Below are 25,360 nucleotides of genomic sequence, written 5' to 3' on the forward strand. Positions count from 1 at the left end.
CTGACTCATGGCTCAGGGAAGCCTGATGTGCTGCCTCCATGGGGTGGAAAAGATTCAGACAGGACTTAGGGACTGAACAACAAATTGGCAAGAGGAGAGGAAAAGGCAGGTCATGGAAGGGTAAAATGGACCGGGTGCCAAGGGGAGCAAGGAGCAGGGCTCACTTGAGTAGAGGGGGGAGGGAAGAGTAGAGGTGGGAGCAGGGAAGGACAGAAGAGGAAGGGAGGGAGGGCAGGGTCTGACAGGAAGGACGGGGCGGGGGCTGGACACAGGGCAGGAAAGGCATGGTGCAGAGATTATAAATTCACAGGTGTGAGGACCTTCCTTGGCTCTGATCGCTGAAGGGGAACCAGACAGCACAGCCATGCTGGAGGCACTGGGCTCCCTGGTGGCTGCCCTCTGGACCACGCTCCGTCCTGGCACTGTCCTACTGGGGGCCTTTGTCTTTCTCCTCTTTGCTGATTTCCTCAAAAGGCAGCACCCAAAGAACTACCCACCAGGGCCCCTGCGCCTGCCCTTCATAGGCAATTTCTTCCACCTGGACTTGGGGAAAGGGATCTTGGTTCCTCAGCAGGTAAGAGCAGGCAAAAGGGCCCAAGTGCATCCTGACCTGCAGGACCAGGCCCATTCTGGGTACCAAGGGTGGGAACATGGCGGTTCTGAGGCTAAAGTGGCCATCTGGGTACATCCTGCCTCTCTGTTCTCCCCAGAAACTGGCATGATTCAACCGGTGCTTTGTAGGGATGAAATATCATTAACTGTTTTGCTATTTAAGTGTGCTAGACAAGATATGCTTTGGGGGGATGGTGGTGGTGCAGGTTTATTGTACAAAACAAAAAGAGCTTCTTGGTCCATCTAGATGATGGCAAAAGTGTAAATATTGAACTGTAGCACTCAAATGAAGCCTCACATACTGCCAGGAGCTTTGGTGTTGTTTAGTTTTCTCCAGCACCACGGTTCAAAGACATCAATTCTTCGGCATTCGGCCTTTTTTGTCATCCAGCTAGCGCATCAGTACATGACTACTGGAGCTTAGTCATCTGCATATTTTCTCACATGTCAGGGATCCTTGGATAGAGTATGGTTCAGAACCACTCTGCATCCCCCGTAAATCTTTTTGATTGACCAAGTGACCCTTTGTCTCTTTGTTTTTTTTTACTGGAGCCTCAAGTGTAACAGACACAATATGTATTTTAAATCATTTAGTTATGTCTTTGTACGTATTACTGGGACATTATATTTAGAGCATGATCACTTTGTCTTTTTAATATTATTATCCCGGGTGGGGGGAGGGGGAAATGCTAAGCTTCGCTCTTAGAGGCTGTTTCGCACGTGTAGAATGGTGATACCTACGTCCTTACCACTCTTCAACTACCTTGCTCCCACCCCTACCAAGACAGAGCCCCGCCTTCAGGCTCCTCCATGAGCAATCACTCTCAAATATTCATTTAAAAGTGTCATTCCTCTGCCTAGGTTTTCTAGTGCTTCCTGCTGCTTCCCAGAGTTCATATTCCTTAGGATCCCTTCTTATAGCCTTTTTCCACTTTATAGTCTTCTCCGCTCAGGGCTCTCTAACTGTGGCCATCCTGAATTCCTTAAAATTCCCTTCAACATCCTATACTATCTCAAGAATCTCTCCCAATACTATCTCTTTTTCCCTGCCTCTCAGGACAGGTACCTTCATGACCGGCAGCTCTGTGGAAGGTGGTTGTGATGATGAAATAAAAGGAATGTTCAGTGTTAACATAGCTTATAGTTGGTGCTCAACAATTAATAGGTCTAGTTCCCTAGGAATGTCTGGAAAAGTTTTAACACAAGCCTATATTACAAAGTTCAGATGCAGATGACTTTACCAGTTTCTGGAAGAAACACCCCATTGGTATTACTAAGTGATAGGATTAGTATTTAGAATATTAAAGTCCTAAACCTATACCCTTTTTAAGAAATGTGTTGTTTTTCAAGCATTGTGAAATATTCTTGTTTTCTTTCTGTTAATTTCCAACTGGAGTCCATTAGGGCAGAGGGCATACACTGTGTGATTTCAACCTTGAACAAATATGTAAAGGTTGGTTTTATGACCCATGATAGATACTTGAAACAATATGTCTTCTGCTATTGTTCAGAGGAGTGTTCTGTACTCTGTGTCTGGTAGACCTTATTAGATATTTGTGTTGTTTGAGTGCATCTGTACCCTTGTTGATTTCTTATCTACTAATTCTATCAATTACTATAAGAGTCCTAATATCTGCAACTGAAAAATACAGGTTTGTCAATGTGTTTATTCAGTTCTGGTGTGTGTGTGTTGTTGTGTTGTATTTGTTAGTCGCTCAGTCATGCCTGACTCTTTGTGACCCCATGGACTGTAGTCTGCCAGGCTCCTCTGTTTGTGAAATTCTTCCAGCAGCAAAACTGAAGTGGGTTGCCCTTCCCCTTTCAGGGTATCTTCCCGACCGAGGGATCAAACATGTCTTCTGCATCGCAGGCCAGATTCTTTACCATCTGAGCGACCAATGAATTTGGCAGCTCTTTTATGGCATACACACAGACATTAAAATTGCTGTGTCATCTTGGTGAATTGGCTCTTTAATTATTACATAATGTCTCTCTATATCTCTGATGACTGTCTTTGCCTGAACTTTATCCTATATCACCACAACAGCTCTCCTTTGGTTAATATTTGCATAGCATATGCTTTTCCATTCTTTTACTTTTAGCATATTTATATGATTATATTTGAAATGAATTTTTGTGTATAACTTATAGGTAGACTATTATTTCATTCTACCAAACCCTCTTTTAATTGGTGAATTTAGATCATATATATTTAGTGTATATTTTGATGTGTGAACACTAAAGTCTACTGTTTTATTATTTCTGTTTTTCACTTTGCTTTCTATCTTCTATTTCTCTTTTTTTCTCTTACTTTGAGTCACTTAAACATTTTGTGAGCACCCCATTTTAATGTATCTGTAGTGTTTTTGAGTATATCTCTTTGTATTCCAGTTTAAGTGCTTGCTGTAAAGCTTACAGGCTATGCATACACAGCTTATTGCCTCATCTGATACTGTTTCCATTTTAAGGCTGAAGACACTGACAGAAATCTGTCAAATTATTTGCCTAAGTTATTCAAAATTGATAATGATCAAACAAGGACTTACACCTAAGACTATTTGAATCCTACACACAATCTCTACTTAGGCTACCTGACTTTTTTTGATATAGTTAATGAATAATTGATTTATTCTGAGATTCATTTATCCAAGAGGCATTTATGAAGTACTTACCAGATGACAGGCATAGTACAAGAGAGTGTATGATGTAATGTGTGGTATAACCCACCTTTGGGTAACCAAACGAAATATCATTAGGTAGGTTCACTGCAATTGGGAAGCCATGGGATAACCTCTGCAGAATGTTGAAATAAATTTGGCTGAACTTGAAAGGCATGTTATGCAAGTGGTTATGGAATAAAGTAGACAGGAGATTTTTGAATAGGAGACAGTGACATGAGCGAAAACAAAGTGACAGAACAGTGAAGAAATAGGCCTATTTGTTTGGCATGATGAGGACCTTCCTTATTTTCTCCCCATTTTCTAAACTCTCTCTGTCATAGCTGCAAGGCTTATTAAGAGAACATTCTGGAAATATGAAGAAATCTTATTGGCTATGGTGGGGAAGTGATAGATAAGGTAGATAACTGTATTATGAGGATATACATCAGGCTGCTTGTAACAAAAAGATTTCTAAATACAGTAGTGGAAAAAGGTTGAAATGTATTTGTCTCTCACAAGTAGAAATAGATGTAGGCAGGAAGACCAGGATAACAAGGCTGCTTTGTACTGCAAAGTCTTCTGAAAACTGCAACGCTTCTGTCTTACTGCTCTGGTCCTGCAGCAGTGTCACATGTGAGAACTGTGCCGTGACAAGAAGAAAAAGGGAGATGATGGGAAGCAACTTTCTTTTAAGGACACGACCTAGAAGATGCACACACCATCACTACTCACGCCCCACTGGACTCATGTGAAACTGATAGAAGAGTAAGGTGTCCCATTAGCCCTAGGGAATTCATCACTCAGAAGAACAGAGAGTATCTCCATGCTTTCATTTAAGGATGAGTCATACAGAGGGAGCTAGAGAGAGCCCGACTTTATGCTCATTAATTAGGCTCTTTATCTCTGTGCCTCTTTTTCTGAAAGCTGAGAATAAATTCTGGGGTTGTCATAAGAATTAAACAAGTCATGAATATCAGTTAACTGCCAGGATGCCTAGCACATAGTCGATGCTTATTTCTATATCTATCACCCTCTCCCATTCTTCAGAACTTTATAGTAACAAATTCAAGGAAAAACCAGTTGTTGGTTGCATACCAGAAATCACTTGTCTGGCCTGATCACTACATGGGCTCCATCCATCCAGTCTCTGGCCACTTCTTCCAAATCCTTTCACTAAAATACACTTCCAAATAGATCAATAACAATAAATAATTTATTATTAATTTTAGTATTATGATCACTATTTTTGTGGGCCGAAACCTTGACTTTCTCTGTTCACTGAAGCCAAGTAAAAGAGAAAGACAGGAGGATATAGAAAGTTGGCTTTAACTCTCAGCCAACAGAGAGGGGAACACAGTAGGTTCATGCCTCAAAAACTGTGCCTGTCCTCTGCCTCATGAGGAGTCTTCAGTTCAGTCACTCAGTCATGTCCAACTCTTTGCCACTCCATGAACCACAGCATGCCAGGCCTCCCTGTCCATCACCAACTTCTGGAGTCTACCCAAACCCATGTCTTTTGAGTCGGTGATGCTATCCAATCATCTCATCCTCTGTCATCCCCTTCTCTTCCTGGCCTCAATCTTTCCAATCATCAGGGTCTTCTTAAATAAGTCAGCTCTTCACATCAAGTGGCCAAACTATTGAAGTTTCAGCTTCAAGATCAGTCCTTCCAATGAACACCCAGGACTGATCTCCTTTAGGATGGACTGGTTGGACCTCCTTGCAGTCCAAGGGACTCTCAAGAGTCTTCTCCAACACCACAGTTCAAAAGCATCAATTCTTCGGCACTCAGCTGAAAAACTATAGCCTTGACTAGATAGACCTTTGTTGGCAAAGTAATATCTCTGCTTTTTAATATGCTGTCTAGGTTGGTCATAACTTTCCTTCCAAGGAGTAAGCGTCTTTTAGTTTCATGGCTGCAATCAGCATCTGCAGTGATTTTGGAGCCCCCCCAAAAAAATAAAGTCAGCCACTGTATCCCCATCTATTTCCTATGAAGTGATGGGACCAGATGCCATGATATTAGTTTTCTGAATGTTGAGCTTTAAGCCAACTTTTTCACTCTTCTCTTTTACTTTCGTCAAGAGGCTCTTTAGTTCTTCTTCACTTTCTCCCATAAGGGTGGTGTCATCTGCATATCTGAGGTTATTGATATTTCTGTGGCAATCTTGATTCCAGCTTGTGTTTCTTCCAGCCCAGCATTTCTCCTGATGTACTCTGCAAATAAGTTAAATAAGCAGGGTGACAGTATACAGCCTTGACATACTCCTTGTCCTATTTGGAACCAGTCTGTTATTCCATGTCCAGTTCTAACTGTTGCTTCCTGACCTGCATATAGGTTTCTCAAGAGGCAGGTCAGGTCGTCTGGTATTCCCATCTCTTAAAAAAATTTCCACAGATTATTGTGATCCACACAGTCAAAGGCTTTGGCATAGTCAATAAAGCAGAAACAGATGTTTTTCTGGAACTCTCTTGCTTTTTCGATGATCCAGTGGATGTTGGCAATTTGATCTCTGGTTCCTCTGCCTTTTCTAAAACCAGCTTGAACATCTGGAAGTTCACGGTTCACATATTGCTGAAGCCTGGCTTGGAGAATTTGGAGCATTACTTTACTAGCTTTTGAGATGAGTTCAATTATGTAGTAGTTTGAGCATTCTTTGGCATTGCCTTTCTTTGGAATGGAATGAAAACTGATCTTTTCCAGTCCTGTGGGCACTGCTGAGTTTTCCAAATTCTGGCATATTGAGTATAGCACTCTCACAGCATCATCTTTCAGGATTTGAAATAGCGCAACTGGAATTCCATCATCTCCACTAGCTTTGTTCCTAGTGATACTTCCTAAGGCCCACTTGCCTTCACATTCCAGGATGTCTGGCTCTAGGTAAGTGTGAGTGATCACACCATCATGATTATCTGAGTCATGAAGATATTTTTTGTACAGTTCTTCTGTGTATTCTTGCCACCTCTTCTTGATATCTTCTGCTTCTATTAGGTCCATACCATTTATGTACTTTATTGTGCCCATCTATGCATGAAATGTTCTCTTGGTATCTCTAATTTTCTTGAAGAGATCTCTAATCTTTCCCATTCTATTGTTTTCCTCTATTTCTTTGCATTGATCACTGAGGAAAGCTTTCTTATCTCTCCCTGCTATTCTTTGGAACTCTGCATTCAAATGGGTATATCTTTCCTTGAGGAGACTAGGGGCTTATATAAGATAAAGGTTCACAGTCATGAGTTGATGATGAGAAACACAGGTGTTAACATGTGTTTTTTGTTTTTTTTCCTTTTGTATTGTTTCAAAAACAGTCATAGGCTGGGGTCACTAACCCAGTAATTGAGTCTGGCAATTTGGTGGTCCTGTGGCCTTCTTTCTGATATGTAAAAAAGAACTACAAGAGGAAGAGAGTATTGGAAGGATCAGCACCAGACAGAGGATGTATTTAGCATAGAGTCAAAGGGAAAATAGGTGTGAAATGTGCCTCCTACAGAGAGCTGCTGCTGCTGCTAAGTCTCTTCAGTCGTGTCCGACTCTGTGTGACACCATAGACAGCAGCCCACCAAAGTCCCCCGTCCCTGGGATTCTCCAGGCAAGAAACTGGAGTGGGTTGCCATTTCCTTCTCCAATGCATGAAAGTGAAAAGTGAAAGTGAAGTCGCTCAGTCGTGTCCAACTCTTAGCGACCCCATGGACTGCAGCCTACCAGGCTCCTCCGTCCATGGGATTTTCTAGGGGGGCAGAAAAGTAAACTTAGTTACAGACATGTTGAGTTAGGAGGCAGAAAAGCAAACTTAGTTATGGACATGCAGTTAGGAGCAGCTGGGTGATGCTAGTGAGAGAATCATTTCCTAGGCAGGTTGATAAGAAGTCTAGGGGTCCCCAAGGAGAGAGGGGTCTGGAATTCTCAAGGAGGAGAAAAGGACAAACTTTTTTTTCCTCTGCATTCCTTAGTTTTAGTCAGTTACACAACTCAGTTTAAACTCTGTACTAGGGATTATGAAAGGATGTATCCAGCTGGAGGACAGTTTCTCCTTCCCGAAAACCTTCTGACTAATCCTAATATCTTAGAAAGTATATTATGGGAGTGGGCCTGGAGGATCTTTCTATTGTCAAATGCTAATCCTATTATCTTAAAATGTAAATTATGGGAGTAGGTCTAGTGAAGTCTTTAAGGATTATATAATAGTAATGTATCCTGCTTGAGGACAGTCTCTGGATTAAACCTTGTGGCTAATCCTGTTATCTTAAAATGTAAATTATGGGAGTAGGTCTGGTGAGGTCTTTACAAGGATTATGTAACAATAATGTATCCTGCCTGAGGACAGTCTCTGGATTAAACCTTCTGGCTAATCCTGTTATTTTAAAATGTAAATTATGGGAGTAGGTCTGGTTGAGGTCTTTACAACCTCCAGACATTCTTTTGATTCACTGGAGAGTATATTAGCAAGGGGGCACTCTTTCTGCCCCCTTCTGATGCCTATGGCAAAAGCTTTCTCTATCTCCTTAACACTTTAATAAAACTTTATTACACAAAAGCTCTAAGCCATCAAGCCTCTGGCCCCGGATTGAATTCTTCTCTTCCGGAGGCCAAGAATCCTGGCGTCTTTTCGTGGTTCAGCAACAACCTTTCACTAGTGATAAAGAAACTGCCTGTCAATGCAGGAGATATGAGACATGGGTTTGATCCCTGGGTCAGGAAGAGCCCCTTGAGGAGGGGGCTCCACTCCAGTATTCTTACCTGGAGAATCCCATGGATAGAAGAGCCTTGCAGGCTACAATCCATAGTCACACAGAATCAAACATGACTGAAGCAAATTTGCATGCATGCACACACCCATGCAAAGTAAGAAAACGCAGAATGTTCAGGCCTGCCCACTGTTCTCTTATCTTCATTGTTTTCAGGAAAGGGAAAGAAAACTCATTCCTCTTTTTTCCCCCTTTTCATTGCAACACTATCACCAGAATCCTAAATTGTAATAGCTGTCATTTTATACATTTTGAAATTGAGACAGAGGGAATTTAAAAAGCTTGACTAAATATCACACAGAAAGTAACAAGTGGAAGCTGAATACAAAGGGATTTGTATGACTTCAAAGTCCAAGCTCTGAGGCACTCACCTTACCTCATCTATTCAGGTTTCTAAATACAAGCAAAACAAGGTCTAAAGTGTTTCACTTGACATTAAGACATCCTTGGTCCAGCTCACAGTACCTTGCCAGCCTGTATCCCATCTCTCTACACAGTGAGAGCTATTTTTTCCAGGAACCTATCCTAGCCCCTGGGTCCCTTATGTGTCTGTGACACACCCACACACTCTCCCTTTCTCTTTCTTTCTCTTTGGTCCATTATTCTCATTCTCACTTTCATGCTGTCACATCCACAAAATTCTAAGGTCCAGTACCATCTCAAGTTCATGTTTCTGTTCTTATATCTTACATAATGCCTGGCATATTCCCTCCAGCCACCAATAGCTCTGTCACATTGTCTAAGTTACTTCTCCATGACTAATTTTCCTTACTAAAACCTGAATAAAATCATTAGTACTGTAGGGTGGTGTGAAGGAAATGAGATAAAAGGTGAAAGTAGTTAGCATGGCACCCAGGAGCTGTGGTTGTCTATGAACATCCATGCCTTTCTTCTGCACGTCATCCATGTGCTCTTGTCCTATCTGTCCCCTTGAGCAAGTGCATGCATGTCGCTTTGCACACAGAGGCCATTCATTCCCCACACTATAGAGTGGCTGTCTGACAGGACCCAGGGCACAAAGTGCATTTCACATTATTGTTCTCATTCCTCCTCACAGAAACCATTTGGGTTCTGGAGTGTGGGGTTTTCCAGCGCACCGTTCTGCTTGTGGGATTTTGCTCCCTGTGCAGGGATCATACCTGGGTCCAGGGCAGTGGATGCCTAGTCCTAATCACTGAAGGGTCAGGGAGTTCCCCCTCACAGAAACTCCAAGGGAGGAACAGTTTTCTACCTTTCACAGCTGGGGAGCTTAGGCGCCAAGAAAAGTGAAGCAACTATTCTGAGATCTCAGTTGTCAATCACAGAGTTGACATGACTCCAGAACTAGTGTTCACTTCTCCATATCTAGTCCCTGACTCAGGGTGACTTTTTTTTATCACCTAGAACCTGTTGAGGAAGGGGATGTTCTCTTGTGATTAAACAGATACTATGCACTAAGAAGTCCATGCTTGATAGGTTAGTCTTCAACTAAACATCTCTGACTTCTCTGGTGAGTCACATGTGCTGAATTCTCTCCATTCACTAAATTCTAAGATGCTTAGGATAAGAGACCTTTGCTTACTTTATTATATTTTATGCATTATTCGCAGGTCACATAAGCTCACTCAAGTAAGTTGAACATATGAATGAGTTTTATAATGAATGTCTGTGCCCTCTAGTGGATTTCATGGACGTCTAAATACAGCCCAAGACGCACACACATACACACAGATTCCACTCATTACAAGCCTCCCCTCCGCACCCCCCACCCCCGCACCCCCATCGCAGCTCCACACATTCTCCATCTAGGACACATAGACCTGTATATACTCAACTGTGACTCTTCTATTTTTCAGGTTGTGAAGAAATATGGGAACATTATTAGGCTAGATTTTGGTGTAATTCATTTCATCGTTATAACTGGATTGCCCTATATCAAAGAAGCCCTTGTCAACCAGGAACAAAACTTTGTAAACCGCCCCATGATACCTCTTCAGAAACATATCTTTAACAATAAAGGTAAGTTCCAAGACCAAAATAAGAAGCATATATTTGATATTCCTGTGGCCTCTGAAATTGCTTCCAACACTCCCAGGACCAGGCCCCTCATGGAATCTCTGCCCCTCAAGGAAATGGAGTGGCCCCATTTCCTGTTGAAGTCACCTCCTCAGGGAACCTGGCCAGGTCAGCTCTAATGTCAGGGATTTGGGAGAAGTGGCATCACCTGCATGAACTCACTCTGGGTGTTTTGATAAATAAGTATCCTCATCACTCAGTGATGTGATGTGTTTTTTTAAGAAGAAGAAAGGCAATGCTGTGTTCTCAGGCTCTCTTCTATTTTCTCATTCAAATCTTCAAATCTTGTCCCCTAGGAAAATATGTAGATCAGTTTCCTCGTACTGACTTTGTGATCCCTTCTTGCCTCTAATTCCTTGTGCTCTGTTATTAAAGCTGTGCCTCACAAAGTATCTCGAGCTTTCTGTCAATGGAAGAGTTTGGCATGAATACTTAAAAAGATCATAAAATAAACTTGGTAAATTAACTTAGATTTTCACAAATCTGAATGAAAAGCTAAAGTCAATTCTTATACCAAAGCACTCTTTTTTTTTACCCCCAGGGGTTTCTCGATTCCTCTTTGAAATATTGCATCTATTAACTCTATGTCCATTTATTCTATGTCTGTAATGTGAACCTAGTGGCTGGCTCTAGTGATAAAACGGTGAGTAGAACAGACAAAATCCTTGGTTTTCTATAACTTACAAGTGACTAAGAAAGACGATATCAATTACACAAATCATTTAAGGCTATGAAGTGTTACGAAGAGCAGGGTTCATCTATTATGGGTATCTAATCTAGTCCTGAGACTCAGGAGAAGCTAATGAAGTTAAAGACAATTGATAAAGTGAAGAAGCAATCCAGAAATCCAGTGATGAAGCAATCCGGAATAGAATATGAAAAGTCTCTGAAGTGGGAAGGACAGTAAACTGAGGAATTGAAAGAGGGCCAGTGTAGTACACACAGGGATTAAATGGAGATAATTAAGTGGAGATAAAGCTGGGGAGTTTGGCCAGAAACAGTTCATCCAAATTCTTGTTAAGGATGTTGTTTTTTATCCTAATAACAATGGAGGCTCCTGAATGGTTTCAGTAGAGAAAGGAATCACCATATTTACATTGTACATTTTAGAGACTTATCTAAGCTGCAATAAAAGGAGCAAGAGACTATGGAGTCTTGGAGGTTAGAGGAGGTGGTGGCCTGGATGAGGGAGGTGGCAAGAAATGATAGCATAGTGAGTTAGACCAGGAAAGTGACTGTGAAGATACATGGATTTAAGCTACTCAGGAGGCAAATCCAATAGGACATGATGACCTAGACAGAGGGACAGTGAGGTGCTGAGGTAGACACCCAAATGGGTAGGTAAAGGAAAGAAGGGTCATGTGAAGGAGGACAGATGTTGACTGGCCTGAGTGGGGAGTTGTATGGAGCAAACCATGAATTCAGTCATTGATATGCTGAGTGTGAAGCCAGGAGAGACAAGCAGCAGGGAATTGTGTAAGCACCTGAAGCTGAGAGACAATAGCACATGTTAACTATCAGTAGATGTCATTTGAAATTTTGGAGTGGAGATTTCCTAGAAATGGAGGATGGGGTAAGAAGAGAAGAGGCTTCGGACCTAATCTTGAAGAGCTCCATCATTTCAAAATTAGATCAAAGAAGATAGTTAACCAAAGGTATGATAATTTCTCTGAAGTCAGCGAATTAGCAGAAAAATCTGGAGAGTGTGATGTTCTGGGCTCCATTGGCAGAGAGTGTTTCAAGAAGAAAGCATCTCATGCTGCTGAGACATCAAGATGAAGCTGAAAAGGACCCTGGATTGAACAGTAAGAAGAGCCATTTCACTAAGGTGATGGAAGCCAAAGGGAGATATTAGAAGGAGTTGAAGTGTAAGATGAAAGGAAGAAATAAGAGGACGGTGGCCTCACCAGTGTTATAAAATAAATGCCTTTATACGATGGCATATTAAGACATATTCTTTTTTCCTTTTTCTGTGGTATTCTTTCTGCACAGTGTTCACATTTCTTTGTGTTCTTGGGTGATTTATTTATCTTTTTAAGGTCTTTTGTCCTTATGAGTATTGATTTTGTATAATCCATAAATTCATACTTAATATGTAGCATAGCAAATTCTTAAATATGGTTATGTGACAAGTAATCAAAGTGTGGGTTTTGGAGTCAGGCAGACTTGAATTTGAATGCATGTTCAGGTGTATACTGACTCTATGACCTTTTACAGTGTGATTTATCCTTTGAGACTCATTTTTCTCATCATCAAAATTGGGAGGCTTTTTTGGCAGTAATGGTTATACTTACATCAGAGAAATTCCATGAGTACTAAATTACATAATGCATTAAAAATGCTAATGTGCCCAGCATTGCAAGCAATCAGTAAATTCAAGCCATTATATCCGTTGCTTAGAGATTATTTCTCTGAATAATTTTCAAGTGCCTTAAAGTGCTTCTCCTTCCTTCCATCTGATAGGTTATCACCCATGGACCTTGTTGCCTTGCTTTTCATAACATTGTATTCATTTTCCCAGGCTTGGTCAGGTCCAATGGCCAGGTATGGAAAGAGCAAAGAAGGTTCACCCTGACAACTCTGAGGAACTTCGGTTTGGGAAGGAAGAGCTTAGAGGAACGCATTCAGGAAGAGGTCACCTACCTCATCCAGGCAATAGGAGAGGAGAACGGTGAGCCAGTCGTAGGACAGATGCAGGTTCATGCTTTCACTAACTGTGAAACCACTAACTGTGTTTCATGCTTTCACTAACCAGAAGCTCATCAGTACCTACATGTCTGTCCTAATACCAGCACTTTGTAGGGTCCTAGGGTCATAGTCCTGGTGGTGGTTCTATTGTCTTTATGTCAAACATCATATAGAGTAGACTTTTAGTGGCATGAGAAAGAAACCTATCTGAAGGCTCCATCTCTTCTCCTGCCTCCAGGACAGCCTTTTGACCCTCACTTCATAATCAACAATGCCGTTTCCAATATTATTTGCTCCATCACCTTTGGGGAGCGGTTTGACTACAAGGATGATCAGTTCCAGGAGCTGCTGAGGCTGCTGGATGAGATCTTGTGTATTCAGGCATCAGTGTGCTGCCAGGTAAAACAGTTCACATTTCATGTCTTGAAAAAAATATTGGGTTGATGTCAGAATCAGATGAGATGGAGTCACTCTTTCCTTTTTAGCTGAAATCTAATCTTTTTCAACACAAGCTTATTTGAAATCAATCTGTTGATTTTACTGTTTTTGGGTAATATTGTTTAATATTTACTATGGACAAAGAAAATTTCCAACATTCATATAAAGTACAAAACTTTACATGACAAACCATGTATGCACTTATGTTTTTTCCCTTGAAAAACATAACATTGCCGTCACTTTTGAGTTTTCCTATCCATTTCCTGACTCTCCATTAGGTGCACTAATGATCTCGTGTGATTTGGTCATGCAAATAACCCTGGTGCCCAATGTCATGACAGATTACATCACCATCATTCTCATCATTATTATTGTCCCCAAATGTATGAAAGCAGCAGAGCTAATAGTCAAACCCATGTCTGTTTCATTGTAAGTCAAGGAAACTTTCCATTATGTTGTGCTATCAATTTTATACCAGAAAGTATTAGAGAAAATATATCCAAAAGTCACTTAATTTTATTAAAAATATCTTACCCACATGGAGAATACATCATAATGGGCAGATAATCAAATACATATCTATTTTTAACATAGATGGCTAGCTAGCTAGACAGTGGTATTCTACACACACACACACACACACAAATACACACTCATATGCTAGAGACAATTGCCATGAAAAAAAATAAAGCAGAATTAAGGGAATGGAGAAAGGATTCCAGAGATGCTGCTACTTAGAGGATTATCATGATGAATGAAATAAAAGGCTGGTGTTATACAGATTCCAGAGGAAGACCAATTGCCATTGAAAGAATAGCAAATACAAAGGACTAAATATTGTCATCCTTGATGTTATCACAGAGACCATTAGGGATGGACTAGAAAGACTAAGAGAGAGCTAAGATGGCAGTGAGTGACAGCAGAGGAAGGGACACGAGGGTGAGGAGTCGGGACATGTAGAGCTCCAGGCCAGGAGAAGGGTATAGAGTTTGTCTAAACATCTTCAAAAGTCACCAGAATATTGAGGAATAAACAGTAAAACAATCTATTAAACTCTTAAAGGATCCCTCCAGCTGCTCAGTAGAAGGAAGACTGGGAAGGGGGTTAAGGAGAGAATCAGGAAATGTGTTGGAGGCTTTACAGAATCCAGATAAGAAATGGTGGTGATTTTTACTAAACTGAAAATGCATAGAGTAGTGAGAAGTGGTTCAAAATTGGCTATATTTTGATGGAGGCCAGAGGGGAAAGAAGAGGATTGAGGCAGAGAAGACGAGTCAAGGGTGACGCCAAGGGCCAAGTGTAAGTAAAGAAGAGACATAGAATGGGGAACACTGTCTCACCCCCTTGTCCACTTGACTGTCGTTTTCTCCATCAGCTCTACAATGCCTTTCCAAGAATAATGAATTTCCTTCCGGGATCCCACCACACTCTCTTTCGTAAATGGGAGAAACTGAAAATGTTTGTTGCTAATGTGATTGAAAACCACAGGAAAGACTGGAATCCTGCTGAAGCAAGAGACTTCATTGATGCTTACCTCCAGGAGATAGAGAAGGTGAGTGAACCTGGGTGTTTCCCTGAGGAGTGTTCTTAAAGAGCACATGGGGGGATTCTGGTTTCTTATTGCTGCTGTAACAAATCACCACAAACTTGGGGGCTGAAAACAACCAGGGCCCTTTCCTCCAACTTCGAAACCATTGGTGTAGATTCTTCTCTGCCCCCATCCTCACATCTTCTCTTTATGTTCTACTTACTTCCCCTTATAGACTCTTGTGACTATAATGGTACACTGGGATAATCTAGAATAATCCTCCCGTATCAAGATCCTTAACTTCATCATATCTGCAAAGCTCCATCTTTCAAAAAGTATTCACCCATTCCAGAGATTAGGACATTCATATGTTTGTGAGTCATTATTCAGTCTATCACAGGGGAGAAAAAACAGAGGCAATATTTCAGTGTGTACGAATATCATTAACTCAGAATTGATGATACAATTAGAAATAAAGATATTGGTTAAAGAGTATTTGGCTTGTGTGCATGCTCAGTCACTAAGTCATGTCCAACTCTTTGTAACCTCATGGGCTGTAGTCCACCAGGCTCCTCTGTTCATGAAATTTCCCAAACAAGAATACTGGAGAGGGTAGCCATTTCATTCTCAAGGGGATCTCCCCATGTCTCCTACATTGCAGGCAGATTCTCTGCCTGGGTAGCCCATTTGACTTGAAATCTTTGGAAAGACCAAATACTGCCTTTAATAGTCTATTCTATCCTCTACCCATATGTGAGAGACCTGTACACAAAGGAAAAAGAAGCATTGTTTTATTCTTACTTGTCAATACCAGTCTCCTACACTTTTCTCAAGCTCCCCAGTACAGAACACAAAAGTGAAATTGAGTCTGATGCCCAGAGTTTAGCCTCAAGTGGGAGGGACTTTTGCCTTCCTCCCTCATCCCCATGTCATCCACTTTTCAATACTATTTGCAAAAAGCAGGAAAAAGGCAAAATTGGATGTCTATCCTTTAACATAGTGAGTTCAGTTCAGTTCAGTCGCTCAGTCATGTCCGACTCTTTGCAACCCTATGAATCGCAGCATGCCAGGCCTCCCTGTCCATCACCAACTCCCAGAGTTCACCCAGACTCACATCCATCAAGTCAGTGATGCCATCCAGCCATCTCATCCTCTGATCCCCTGGTTAATGTTCACCATTGCATTTTGGACTCATTGGATTGTTTATTCCTTCCCAGGAGTTGAAAGAACGAAACATTTTTTCTGTCTCCTCTATTTCACCTTCTTGTTATAACATAGAAGCATTGATTCCTCCTGAAAGGAGGAGACTTCACTTGCTATGAAGTGTGCAGTTGTGGACGGCACACAGGGCAACACTGACTCATTGAAGCTTCTGGAGGAAGGTGGTAAAGATGCTGGAATGCCATTCAGAATGGCTGTTGGAATCAGAGATGTTTAACTGGGGAGGCGTGAGGATTATACTTTAGTGAAATGCATTTATTGTTTCTGGTGTCAGTAAAAGCATTTGTTGAGGACTTGTTATATGCCATTTCCTACTCACATAATCCATAATGCCACTTGATGGGTGAATATTGTTATTTCTATTTTATGGAAAAGGCAATTGAAATATAGACAGGTTTGTGTGTGTGTTAGTCACTCAGTTGTGTCCAACTCTGCAATCCCCTGGACTGTAGCCTGCCAGGCTCTTCTGTCCATGAAATTCTCCAGGCAAGAATACTGGAGTGGGTTGCCATTTCCTTCTCCAGGGGCTCTTCCTGACCCAGGGATCAAACCCCAGTCTCCTGCATTTCAGTCAAATTCTTTACTATCTGAGCCACCAGGGAAGCCCAAATAAGTTGTGGGCCTTGGTTCAGGGCTGAGATTAAAGCCCTGGAGGAGCTGGGACTTGAACCCAGGACCTCGTGCATGCTAAGCACAAGCTCTACTACTGAGCTACACCCCATTTATAGACAGGTTTAGTGGTTTAGGAACCTGATCAAGTTGTACACATAGTGAATGCTGTGGCTAATGTAGGAACTGAAAGCTGTTTTTCCAGTGAAATAACATGTGTGTATGTGTTTGCGTGTGCAGTTGCTTAGTCTTGTCCAACTCTTGTGGTCCCATGGATATAGCCCACCAGGCTACATGGGCAGAGGAGTCTGGTGGGCTACAGTCCAAGGAATTTTTCTAGAGTATGGTGGGCTACAGTCCATGGTATTTTGCTGGCAAGAATACTGGAACAGGTTACCATTTCCTACTCCAGGGGATCTTCCCAACCTAAGGATCAATCCAGTGTCTCTGATGTCTCCTGCATTGGCAGGCAGATTTTTTACCACAAGACCCAGGATATTAATAGATTCTCCCAAATTATGGTAGTAAAATAAATTAATTGACCCATTTCCATCCACCAAAACTAACAAAAGCTTCCAGCACTTGAGCCGGAGGATGATAATGATACTGCAGTAATAAGTCTCTGCATCCTGGGATGGCTAAAGGGAAAGTCATTTCTCCTGGGGGGAGGGGGTGTTTCCTTCCCTGTTCTCTCTTGGGTGAAGCCCCCTGTGCTGTGGCAACTTAGAATCATCTGAAAAGTCAATAATCACTATGCTTTCTAGCACAAAGGCAATGCTACTTCGAGTTTCGATGACGAAAACCTCATCTGCAGCACCCTGGACCTCTTCTTGGCTGGAACAGAGACAACTTCAACCACCCTGCGCTGGGGATTGCTTTTCATGGCCCTGAACCCCGAAATCCAAGGTGAGCACATCAGTGTGTGTGCCTGGACCAAGTCAGAGTGCTTCTGTAAATCAGTTCTTATAAATCTTAATGTTCCTAAAAGGAAAGTTGATTTATCCTCACTAGTCAGGCGAAACGAAGCCTCAACAAGCTTCAGGAACTCTCAGCAGAAATGTTGTGGAGCAAGAGTTTGGCACCAGATTTGTATCACACCAGGGCCCACTTCCCACTCACATACTTCCCTGGGGAGCAGTCTGGAGAGCTCACTATAGCTTTAGCCATTTTGATCCTAGTTATTCCATTCCTTAGCTTAACCAGGCTTAAGGAAAATTATGGAATATTAGAATAATACAGCCTCCTCTTATTTCCCAGAAAAAGTCCAAGCTGAGATCGACAGGGTGCTCGGGCAATCACAGAAGGTGAGCACGGCCTCTCGAGAGTCCATGCCCTACACCAACGCTGTCATCCACGAGGTGCAGAGAATGGGGAACATCGTCCCCATGAACGTGCCCAGGGAGGTGACAGTGGACACCGTCCTGGCTGGATACCACCTGGTCAAGGTAATTAGAGGCTCACTCACAGCCTCAGATCTCCAAGCTTATATTTTAAATGGTGTGAATCTCAACTGAAAAGTGACATGTTTTCTTCTCTTAGAGAAACACTTATGGGGAGAGGTATTTTTGCTGGTGGAATACTAGATTTTTTCTTTCATTTGGGATCTTTACAAGATTAGTTCAAATATATGTTAATAGGTGTTCTGGAGGGGAAGGGGGACTCCTAGGTCAGATGTGTTTATATGAAGACTGACTTTTCTTTGCTACGAGATTGCTCAGTGTTCTTACTCTATGATTGTGAATATCTCTGGGGATATAGCTGCAGCAATTCTCAGTCAGACTTTGCTAAGAGATCCTTTTGTTTGCCTTGGGAGAGCTTCTCACAGGATAGGGACCTGCCAGACTTATGTTGGAAAATTCTGCTTCTTAATCCTGGGGGCAGAAAATGTTGACTTATGAGGGACATGTGGGACCACTTGAACCAAAATCACATTAGTACTGCTGTTTCTAACATAACATCCCCACAGGTATTGTTTCCAGCGTTAACTTACAGCCCCTTGATGGGACTACCTCAAAAGGGAAAAGAATCCAAGCCTGTGCACTATTAAATAACAGAAAAGAGGAGAAGGAAACCAATACTTCCTTGGTTCCTAAAGCAGTCAGGACTCTATAGATTCTTTCAAAATGTCTGATTCAGTCCTCAGAATAATTCTGCTATCCTCATTTTACAAATTTGAAATCCAGGCTCAGAGAGTGATTAATCTTGTTTAAGAATTCTCAGTTACAAAGTAACAAGAGTTGGGTTCCAGAAACAGACTTGTTCTGAGTTCCAGGCTCATCTTTGTTGTCTACACCATGTTCTCTTTATAAGAGTTGCTCTACTTTGACTTTAGAAGAGTCTCCCTGCAATTGTTCTCAGTGGTTCTCTGTTAAATTCCCTGCGTTCACAGAGGAAATTCTGCTCTCTCTGCCCTGCTCTCTTAGGATCTCAGCAGACAGCTCTGCTGTGCCCCCTAGTGCCCTCTCTTTACACTGCACATACACAGTCTGCTTTCTCACCACCTTGGTCCATCTCTGTGGATGCATTGCAGTTGGCCTGAGTCCCTCTGTATGTGGAACCTGGGGTTGATCTCAAGGGAAAAACACAGGAGCATCTCCCGTGGGCTCCCCATGGTCTCTGTGCCTACAGAGCCTGTAAATGCAGTTATTCCTGCAGCAACTGTGTTTGATTTTCTTGCTGATTGACCATCTTATGTGTGAAATATGAGGTCTAAAGGTTTTCACAGGTGATCTTTGCATATTCACAGCAATATATTTAACTGCAAAGAACTATCCTAACTTAAAAGATTCATTCCAACAGATTTTTTCTGATGTAATGTTCTATGAGACCTAGCGAACCAACTAAATCTGATTTTTATTTTATTTCATTTATTTTAATTTGAAGACAATTACTTTACAATATTGTGGTGGTTTTTGCCATACATCAACATGAATCAGCCACAGGTGCACATGTGTCACCCTATGCTGAACCCCCCTCCCACCTCCTTCCCCACCCCATCCCTCAGGGTTGTCCCAGGGCACCAGCTTTGAGTGTCCTGCTTCATGCATCGAACTTGCACTGGTCATGTGTTTTACGTATGGTAATATACATGTTTCAATGCTATTCTCTCAAATCATCCCACCTTCACCTTTCCCACTGAGTCCAATAATCTGTTCTTTATGTCTGTGTCTCTTTTGCTGCCTTGCATATAGGATCATCATTACCGTCTTTCTAAATTTCATATATATGAATTAATATACTGTGTTGGTGTTTCTCTTTCTGACTTACTTCACTTTGTATAATAGGCTCCAGTTCTATCCACCTCATTAGAACTGACTCAAATGTGTTCTTCTTTATAGCTGAGAAATAGTCCATCGTGTATGTACCACAACTTTCTTATCCATTCATCTGCCAATGGGCATCTAGGCTGCTTCCATGTCCTACCTATGTAAACAGTGCTGCAGTGAACATTGGAGTAAATGTGTCTCTTTAATTCTGGTTCCCTCTGTGTGTATGCCCAGCTGTGGAATTGCTGGGTCATATGGCAGAATGGAACTGGAGGAATCAACTTTTCTGACTTCAGCCTATACTACCAAGCTACAGTCATCAAGACAGTATGGTACTGGCCAAAGACAGAAGTACAGATCAATGGAACAAAATAAAAAGCCCAGGGATAAATCCATGGAACCCTTATCTTTGAGAAGGTGAAACTATACAATGGAGAAAAGACTATCTCTTTAACAGGTGGTGCTGGGAAAACTGGCCAACCACCTGTAAAAGAATGAAACTAGAACACTTTCTAACACCACACAGAAAAATAAACTCAAAATTAATCAAAGATCTAAATGTAAGACCAGAAACTATAAAACTCTTAGAGGAAAACATAAGCAGAACACTCTCTGACATAAATCACAGCAAGATCCTCTATGACCCACTTCCCAGAGTAATAAATAAAAATAAAAATAAACAAATGGGACCTAACTAAACTTAAAAGCTTTTCCACAATGAAGGAAACTATAAGCAAGGTTGATAAGGCAGCCTTCAGAATGGGGGGAAATAATAGCAAATGAAACAACTGACAAAGAACTAGTCTCCAAAATATACAAGCAGCTCATGTAGCTCAATACCAGAGAAACAAACAACTCAATCAAAAAGGGGGCCAAAGAACTAAACAGACATTTCTCCAAAGAAGACATGAAAGTGAAAGTGAAAGTGAATTCGCTCAGTCATGTCCGACTCTTTGCGACCCTGTGGACTGTAGCCCACCACGCTTCTCTGTCCATGAGATTTTCCAGGCAAGAGTACTGGAGTGGGTTGCCATTTCCTTCTCCAGAAGATCTTCCTGACCCAGGGATCGAACCCAAGTCTCATACAGATGGCTAATAAACACATGAAAAGATGCTCAACATCACTCATTTTTAGAGAAATGCAAATCAAAACCACAGTGAGGTATCATCTCACACGGGTCAGAATGGCCACCATTAAAGTCTATAAACAATAAATGCTGGAGAGGGTGTGGAGACAAGGGAACCCTCTTACACTGGTACAGTCACTATGCAGAAGTGTGGGGATTCCTTACACTGACTTTTAGTAGCGACTAAAGTCCCCCTGGAGGATGTCGTGTGCAGTGCTTCTCTGTAAGCCCCGGCATGGGAGCTCTGAAGTCCTGGCTGCCAGGGTCAGGATGCGTCCCTCTATTAGCAAGGGAAAACTGACTGAAAGCAAAAGAAAAGAAGATGAGGTAATGGATCCTTGGCCAAGGATCCTTGGCCAAGGATACATAATGAAAGCAATCCTCAAATTGTGTAAGATTTAGGTCCCACAAAGCTGGCCTGGTTGATTCGTTCAAGATGATGCAACAGAAGGACACCAGCTTAACTCTTCTTATGTAAACACAAAAATCACAATTATCTACTGGGTGCTCAGTCGCTCAGTCATGTCCGACTCTTTAAGATCCCATGGACTGTACCCTACTAGGCTTTTCTGTCCATGGGATTTTCTAGGCAAGATTACTGGAGTGGATTGCCATTTCCTTCTCCAGGGATCTGCTGAATAACCATTAACAAAACTGCTAAAACTTGTCAAAAAAATACACCCTAATTCCAGTTTTTTAAGGAATCTCCACACTGTTCTCCATAGTGGCTGTACTAGTTTGCATTCCCACCAACGGTGTAAGGGGGTTCCCTTTTCTCCACACCCTCTCCAGCATTTATTGCCTCTAGACTTTTGGATCACAGCCATTCTCACTGGCGTGAAATGGTACCTCATTGTGGTTTTGATTTGCATTTCCCTGATAATGAGTGATGTTGAACATCTTTTCATGTGTTCGGATAAGAAAGCTGTGGTACATATATACAATGGAGTATTACTCAGCCATTAAAAAGAATACATTTGAATCAGTTCTAATGAGGTGGATGACTCTGGAGCCTATTATACAGAGTGAAGTAAGCCAGAAAGAAAAACACCAATAGAGTATACTAACACATATATATGGAATTTAGAAAGATGGTAACGATAACCTGTATGCGAGACAGCAAAAGAGACAAAGATGTATAGAACAGTCTTTCGGACTCTGTGGGAGAGGGCGAGGGTGGGATGATTTGGGAGAATGGCATTGAAACATGTATATTATCATATGTGAAACAAATGTCAGTCCAGGTTTGATGCAGGATACAGGGTGCTCAGGGCTGGTGCACTGGGAAGACCCAGAGGGATGGTACGGGGAGGGAGGTGGGAAGGGAGTTCAGGATGGGGGACACATGTGCACCCGTGGCGGATTCATTCCAATGTATGGCAAAACCACTACAATATCATAAAGTAATTAGCCTCCAATTAAAATAAATAAATTTATATATTTAAAAAAAGACACCCTAAATAGATAGCCAGTGGGAATTTGCCATATGACTCAAGGAGCTCAAACTGGTGCTCTATAACAACACAGAGGGGTAGGATGGGGTGGGAGGGAGGATCAAGAGGGCAGGGACGTATGTATACTATAGTTGATACATGTTGAGGTATGGCAGAAACCCAACACAATATTGTAAAGCAATTATCCTTAAATTAAAAATAAATAAAAATTTTTAAAGATACCTTAAATCCAAAGACAAAGAAGAAGCCACCACAAGATATCAGGAGGGGTAGAACTGCAACAAAATCAGCTCCCATACCCACCAGATGCTGTGCTTAATCACTTAGTCATGTTCACTCTTTGTGGACATGTAACCATGTAACCAAGGACTGTAACCCACCAGGCACCTCTGTCCATGGGGATTCTCCAGGCAAGAATACTGGAGTGGGCTCCCATTCCCTCCTCCAGGGGATCTTTCCAATCCAGGGATCAAACCCAGGTCTCCCACATTGCAGGTGGATTCTTTACAGTCTGAGCCACCAGGGAAGCCTACTTGCCAGGTGGGCAACCTGCCAACTGGAAAACAATTATACTACAGAAGTTCTGCCACAGTAGTGAAAATCCTGAGCCCCAAGGCAGGCATCCCAGCCTAGGGGTCTGGTAACAGGAGGAGGAGCCCCCAGAGAATGTAGCTATGAAGATGAGCAGATTGTGATCTCAGGAATTCCACAGGGCTGGATGGAAAAAGGACAGTCTTGGAGGGCACACACAAGACTGTGGACTGTGTGCACACAAGCACACAGGCAAATAAAGCAGTGACCTCGTAAGAGGCTGGACCAGACCTACTGCTAGTATTGGAGGGTCACCTGCAGAGGCAGGGGGCAGCACAGCTCACAGCAGGGACAAAGACACTCAGAGCAGCAGCTCCAGCAGATACTCATTGGCATGAGGATGCCCAGAGGTTGCCATACAAAGAGTCCTGGAAAATATTGGGAACAAATGACAAATTGAGAAACTGAAAGAGACTTGATGTAGTAAGCACGCAGGGAGAAGGATGGTGACTCAGGATGGGCAGGTGACGTGCCCATAACCTAAGAGAGATGGAAGCCATTGAGGGGTATCTATCGAGGTCCAAATATGGTGGGCGGATAAAAGTGACATAATTAAATCATGTCCAAAGCTATCTCAGCTTTCAATGTGTCCAGCACATTGAAGGGGAAAGAAAGGATATGGATGTAGTTAGGACTAGTGTAGGAGTGTGGGAAACCAAGGTAGTAACTTGGACCAGGCAGTGATGGATCTGAAATGGAGGTGACAGAATCCAGAGAAAACTCAAGTCAAGTTGAGCAGCCCAGCGAAGGCCTGGACGAAGGCAGAATGAGGGAAAGGGGGGCGTTAAGGAGGACTCCTGAGTTTGTTGCTGCATACCAGGAAGAATAGTGGTTTCTTCCACTTGGTGACCTTATTCTATTATTAAACTTTCTGTGGACTTTACTAGATAATGGAGGGAAGAGAATGTGAGAACCGTAGGCAAATGAGACATTTTTCATGTTGGACAAACTGCCATAGTTACCACTTGAGTAAGCAGCTGGGTCAGTCTCGGTCTAGAACTGCCTGCCCACTGTCACAATATTCATATATGTTTCATATGTGTTCACTGATGCATATGTGTTCCCTCCCAAGTTCTACACTGACAAGTCCCTGCAGAGATCCATTCTGCACTAAGAGCAGTCACACTTCCCTGACAAATTCCCAGCAGACAATTCCAGTCCGTCACTGTAAGCTGTCCCAAGGCAAAAAAAAAACAGTGCTAGGGATTGGGCTCAGAAGGTGGTGGGTTGGTGAGGCCGAGGGAGTTCAGGGTGCTGTCAGCCCAGGTGTGGGAGCGCCGGAGGACCGCCGCCCGTCTGTACATGTATGTTGTGTGGGTCAAGTCTTGCCTGAGTCTCTTCTGCCTTCTCCAGGGCACCATGGTGCTGACCAACCTGACTGCACTGCACAGGGACCCCGCAGAGTGGGCCACCCCTGACACGTTCAATCCAGAGCATTTTCTGGAAAATGGACAGTTTAAGAAAAGGGAATCCTTTCTGCCTTTCTCAATAGGTGAGTAGCAAGAAATAGGTATGTGGGAACCCAGGACTCCTCTCTCTACCCTCGCCTACTCTTCTCCTTGTGATGCTTTGCTTTAGTTGGAACAACTCCAGATAGCCCTGCCAAGCGTGACTCACTCTTGCTGTGGTTGCACCTCAAGATTCCCTGGGGTGAGCATCCCCAGGATTAATGCTGTTGCTTCCTAAGCCTTGGCTTGACTCTGATGGAGATTTCAGCTTCACATTGTTCTGTCCCTGCCAACACTGGGGATAGAAGCGTAGCCTCCTCCTGTTACCCACAAAGAAGGTTGGAACCTTACCATCTGAGTAGAGTTTTAAGTGTTCCAAGATCTTTTTAGAGCCTCCCACTCACAAAAATGTAAAGTGAATTACTACAAAAGGGATGGGGGAGGTGCCAGTAAAGGAGCTGCTTGTCTGTCATTATGGGCATCACAAGGGACTTGTGCCATGGACTTAAGTAGATGAGATTCTACTCTTTAAGATATTCCTGAAGAGGTCTTTTAAAATTTTGCCTTTTTAAACGCTAATAACCCCTTTACAAATATAGTTACATCATTCACACGATGCACAACCCGAAATGTATGAAAGAGAATGCAGGGAAACTCTCTCTCATGTTTCCAAGGCAGCCAGTTCCAGAAGTTCCAAAAGCTCCAAATATTTTAACTTATAACTGTGAAATGAGTAACAAAATTCTTCGTATGTACCAGATGATGAGTTATGTATTTTGTTGAGATCGTTTCAAATAATATCCCAGATCCTTAATTCTATAAATGTTTCTTGAGCACCTGTTATGTGTAAAGTATTCAGTCCTGAGGATATGACAAATGATTCAGTAGACAAAAATACCATGCACTTCTCCTGTAAC

General features: G+C 42.3%; 1 protein-coding gene across 1 annotated transcript in view; it reads left to right on the forward strand.

Annotated features, from left to right (window-relative positions):
- Positions 1 to 317: 317 nt before the first annotated feature.
- The window catches only part of LOC113889806 (cytochrome P450 2J2-like), a 29,461-nt gene continuing 4,418 nt past the window's right edge, over positions 318 to 25,360 (forward strand). The window contains exons 1-8 of the mRNA XM_027537082.1: positions 318 to 574; positions 9,854 to 10,016; positions 12,595 to 12,744; positions 13,000 to 13,160; positions 14,575 to 14,751; positions 17,322 to 17,463; positions 17,815 to 18,002; positions 24,349 to 24,487. Coding sequence (XP_027392883.1) covers positions 365 to 574; positions 9,854 to 10,016; positions 12,595 to 12,744; positions 13,000 to 13,160; positions 14,575 to 14,751; positions 17,322 to 17,463; positions 17,815 to 18,002; positions 24,349 to 24,487 — 1,330 coding nt within the window. The 5' untranslated portion in view covers positions 318 to 364. The remainder of the gene's footprint in view (positions 575 to 9,853; positions 10,017 to 12,594; positions 12,745 to 12,999; positions 13,161 to 14,574; positions 14,752 to 17,321; positions 17,464 to 17,814; positions 18,003 to 24,348; positions 24,488 to 25,360) is intronic.

The sequence above is a fragment of the Bos indicus x Bos taurus genome, chromosome 3 (genome assembly GCF_003369695.1).
Source record: "Bos indicus x Bos taurus breed Angus x Brahman F1 hybrid chromosome 3, Bos_hybrid_MaternalHap_v2.0, whole genome shotgun sequence".
Taxonomy (NCBI): domain Eukaryota; kingdom Metazoa; phylum Chordata; class Mammalia; order Artiodactyla; family Bovidae; genus Bos; species Bos indicus x Bos taurus.